At 42.4% G+C, this 4844-nt stretch overlaps 1 protein-coding gene across 1 annotated transcript; it reads left to right on the top strand.

The window, feature by feature from the left end:
• Window positions 1-619: 619 nt before the first annotated feature.
• Window positions 620-4537, top strand: SOSTDC1 (sclerostin domain containing 1). The gene is made up of 2 exons (XM_058832485.1): window positions 620-993; window positions 3216-4537. The coding sequence occupies exons 1-2, from the start codon at window positions 672-674 to the stop codon at window positions 3629-3631; spliced, it is 738 nt and encodes a 245-aa protein (XP_058688468.1). The 5' UTR covers window positions 620-671; the 3' UTR covers window positions 3632-4537.
• The last annotated feature ends 307 nt before the right edge of the window (window positions 4538-4844 follow it).

Below are 4844 nucleotides of genomic sequence, written 5' to 3'. Positions count from 1 at the left end.
GGTGAATGAGCATGGTGAGAGGCTATGAATATGGATACGTTTGTACTAAGCAGCCTAGAGGAGATACTTTTTATGTGTGGTGATACAGAAATACATACTTATAACTCTGCACATCAGGGAGAGAATATTCCCCTAAACCAAGTAATTTCCCTTGCAGTACTCCCTGTTGATCAAAGCTGCATAATTTAAAGCATCTAGAGGCAGCTTTAAATTATTCACAATATTTTTTTTTAAATAGTTTTGGTATATTGCAGACAGTATTTGTGTAACTAGCAGTCTTCTGTAAGTTCTATAAATTTTTGCATCTTTATAGAGCGCATCTCAGTTTGAGATGAGGGTACATAACTTTGCATAAATTGGGCAGGAGAGACTCATTCTGACACCGTGTTGGTCACATCACGAGGAAGTGTCAGGCACACAGGACCAAGGGAATGGCAGGGCAGAACCGGCAGTCTCTAGGTCTCAGCCTGAATGCTGCTGTGTGCTGGTTCCTAAGAGTTTTCTGATACCCTCAAAAGCCCCAAATAGGAATCCTGCAATTAGTGCATCTAACTCCTCCTTTACTGCAGTCTTCTCTCCTATTGGTGAAAGGTCTTCGCAGCTCATGTAGGGACCCCACCCCTTTTGTGGGTTTTCATTCTGAAGCTATCCACAACTTTACACCTGAATGAATGCCAAACCTCTCTGAATATATAAAGGAAACCTCCAAGAGCAATTTCAGTTACACAGAAGAAGCAGAAGGAAAAGATTTCATCCAGCTCTGTCAGACAGAGACTGAACCAGCCATGCTTCTCCCTGCCATTCACTTCTATGGCTTTCTCCTGGCTTGCATCTTCACGAGAAGCTACTTGGCTTTCAAGAACGATGCCACAGAGATACTTTATTCTCACGTCGTTAAACCCGCTGCGGCGAGCCCAAGCAGCAGCAACAGCACGTTGAATCAAGCTCGGAACGGAGGCAGGCACTACACCAGCACTGGATCCGACCGTAACAGTGAGTATCCCATCGGCGGCACTTCCACCGCAGCCGTGGGCGGCAGCCCCGCCTGGCCCGGGCCCGGGAGCCGGGAGAGGGAGCGGAGCCCGGCCGGAGCCGCGCATCCCGTGGCAGCACCCCGGCCCCCCCGCCCGAGCGCGGCGCTCCAGGGAAGCGGCGCCTGGGGGAAGCCGGGCCACGGGAAGATGCTGCTGGTTCCGGGCCGGGATCTGCCTCGCCGGGCGGCCCCGAGCCAGCCGCCCTCCCACCCCCGTGCTGGGAAGTCCTGTAGGACCGGCTCTCTCGGGCAGGTTACTTCCTGAGGGAGGTTCATCCAGGAATGTCGGGTTCTATGGCATCTATCCGGCAGGGAATCGAGATTAAAAAAAATGAGAGAGAGGCATTTCCAAAGAGCTCGTTTTTTTGACTCACCCCCAGTGCTGGCAGGGGAGGTGTCTGGGCTACTTTTCAACTGCAGTAAAAAACTCTGAATTTTGTTCCCGCTGTTTCGTTTTACTTCCTGCTGTAGCATTTACCCGCTTAACACCTCCAGCAAAAGTAAACAAATCAGCTCGTAATTTACCTATGATCTCTGCTCTAACTTGCCTTTTATATATCCAGTCTTTTGCTTCTGAGTTGGATGTATGTATGTCAGATACATGGGGATCTGGAAACCTGCTCACTTTATCTGTTCCCTCCCCTGCACACCGCCTTAAAATGAAAGAAATCCAGATAGAGAAACAGACACAAACCAACCCGCCCACAGCAACTTGATAAAAATAGTTATCCCTGGAAAGTGAAGGCAACAAGTGACACCGATACCTTTCAGCTAAGCCAGGTGTGTCAGCTTCTGTGAATGCTAAGGGTTTAAATGCACAGGAAACATCTCATCATTATGAGATTACTGGAACAGCCCAGTAGGTATTCATTGTCACGGAGCTGTCACTGGTGAAAAGCTGACCCAGGGAAGACAGAAAAACAGAAGAAAAGACAAACTCAGATCTGTTACCAGCTGCTTCCAGGTACATTCCTGAGTGCAGCTGCAGGAAGGCAAGCTTGAATCTTTTCTGCAAAGCAGGCAGTAGAGCACCCCTGTCATTTGTCCCTGAGATCAGCCTGCAGATTTACAGTCCCTCTGCCTGCCCACCCTGACGCACAGAGGACAGGGTGAAGTAATCTTGATGCAGTGCCTTAGTTCAGAGCTTGCTCCCAAAAATCCAAGTAGAAACAGAAGCAGCCTGTAGCTGTAATATGTAGATATACCTTCAAAGCCTTTTATGATTCACTCTAAAATGTTTCTAGTAATTACTTCTATTTTAAAAGCGTTAGTTAATTGCATTGTGTGTAGAATCTGTGCCGTAATTGTCCTTCGGAGAGAGAGAGAGCACAGCCAGTAAAGATTGCTTATTAAAATTAAGCACACTGTGGGCGTTTATTTCAAAGTGTAATTACTGAAATAAACAGTTGTGTTTATTGCAGGGTGCAGAGCTGCACATACAGACAGGTACAAACATGTCTGTATGAGGAGCTTTGCATGTTGATGCTATCAGCTGCCTGAGAGAATTTGCAGGATCCTCTATGTTACATATAATATATAGACTACTACAGTTACAAAGATGGTGTTCTCTTGAGGGCAAAACGACCCCCCTGAAATTGTAACTGCTAGTCATTCTAACTTCATAAGCAGATCCTATGTACCACCATTCTGTGGTAACTTCAGATGTTACCACTTCTTCAGTGTCTGCTCGGAGCCACAGAGTTCATGGGGTACTGTAACCGTGTAATGAGAAGAGACACACTATTTGAAATTAATTTAAAAGCATTTCAACTGTTTCCAAAGCAGTGTTTCCCCCCTTACTAATGATCCAACATAATTGTTGTAAACATCACAGAGTAGATTCGCTAGACTGAGAACAAGCAGGAAACATTTCTTCCCTTGGGGCATTTTTTCTCTTCTAAAAGGTATGTCCCTGAGAAGAAGGATAGAGAATAAAATTGCCTCTTCTACCACAATTGCTGAAGTGCATGTCATTAGGATTTCTTTATGCTGTGGTATTATCCAGCGATACCATCAGCACTTGAGGCCCTTGTGTTGAGGGACACAACAGCAAAGAGATGTCCTGTAAAGATTACAGCCTACTTTAACTTCTGCAAAACATACCTGGTTAATGTGAAAATGACTGATTAAGGAAATCACTCCACTCTGAATCTCAGTGTTTCTTGTTCTGTGCATTCTGCAGATCGAGTTCAAGTTGGTTGTCGAGAACTGAGATCCACCAAGTACATCTCAGATGGCCAATGCACCAGCATTAATCCCCTCAAAGAACTGGTGTGTGCTGGTGAATGCCTCCCTTTGCCACTGCTCCCCAACTGGATTGGAGGAGGTTATGGAACCAAGTACTGGAGCAGGCGGAGCTCGCAGGAGTGGAGATGTGTCAACGACAAAACTCGCACTCAGAGGATTCAGCTTCAGTGCCAGGATGGAAGTATAAGAACCTACAAAATAACTGTGGTCACAGCCTGCAAGTGCAAGCGATACACCAGGCAGCACAATGAGTCCAGCCACAACTTTGAGGGAACCTCTCAAGCAAAACCCATCCAACACCACAAAGAAAGGAAAAGAGCCAGTAAATCCAGCAAACATAGTACAAGTTAGAAGTCAGACATTCTCTGCTCTCTCATCTCCCTCTCCTTGTGCCAAAATTGAACTCACCTGTAACCATTTGCTTTACCATTCTGACTGCTTAAAGACAAGTCTGCCATTGCTGTGTTCTCAGTTGACACTACATGATTATTGCTTTGACCAAAATCAAAAAAGGGCATTCTCAGCATATGGACCTTTTGGGTGATTTTCCAAATGCTCAAGATGGGGAATAATGCAAGCCTTCCAAAACCACACTATAAACTTTTACAATTTCTCCAGCTATGGAAGCAAAGAAAATTTGCCAAGAGTATTCATCAAAGTCAATTTTGTAAATGATGCTTTTTTGTGTGTTTTTCTGAGAACAGTTATCACATCTATTGCCTTTTATACCATGTTTTATGATCTCCTCACAACAGCTTAAAAATACAACACCTTGTATCTGCTTTCAGATTAATTCTAAGAAAAAGTGCTTTGCATGCTCACCTTTCTCTTATCTCAGTATACCAAAAATTAAAATATGCATGGCAGCAATCAAAAAGTAAAGCTGAACAAACTATTTATTTGTTGTTGTAATTATTTAATGAGCTTTTATGTGTGTTATTTCCCTTCAAAATTTCCTTATGTTTATAGCTTTTCATATGTATCAAAGTATTTTCCTATGATTTGGGGCTGAATTACAACATACATTTTGTAGATAATGTAAAATAGACATTTTAGCATTTACATATATATATTTTAATTTTGAACATTCATAGACTTAGGTGTTATTTTGACATAGCATCATAAAAACTGTATTTTTCATTCTTCATCTTGTATTATTTTTTGTTTAAAAAGTGTGCAATCAAAGGACAGATATGACTTCCTTTCAAATTCATTGGTTTCTTTTTTTTTTTTACAAAAATAAACACTGCTAAAAAAAATGGTATTGTCTGGCTCTTTGTATGAATATGCACACATGTCAACTAGTCACAACACTTAAACTTAAAAAAGGGAAAATATTATTTGGTTTAAAAGAGTCTATCCATGAAATTTAACATTGAAACAATCTTTGTCAATGTAAAAATCTTATATGACCATTTAACAGATGGTGCTTATTAATGGTCCAAGTCAGGTTCTTATTTAAGAGTTCTCAAGTTCTACATTTCAGAAAAAGTGTACATTTGAGAAATTTTACAAGCTAGTGAGACACTGCTATTTTTTTTCTTTTCATTAGTAATGATCATGT

Source organism: Poecile atricapillus, chromosome 2 (genome assembly GCF_030490865.1).
Source record: "Poecile atricapillus isolate bPoeAtr1 chromosome 2, bPoeAtr1.hap1, whole genome shotgun sequence".
NCBI lineage: Eukaryota > Metazoa > Chordata > Aves > Passeriformes > Paridae > Poecile > Poecile atricapillus.
This window is presented reverse-complemented; position numbering and strand designations above follow the sequence as displayed.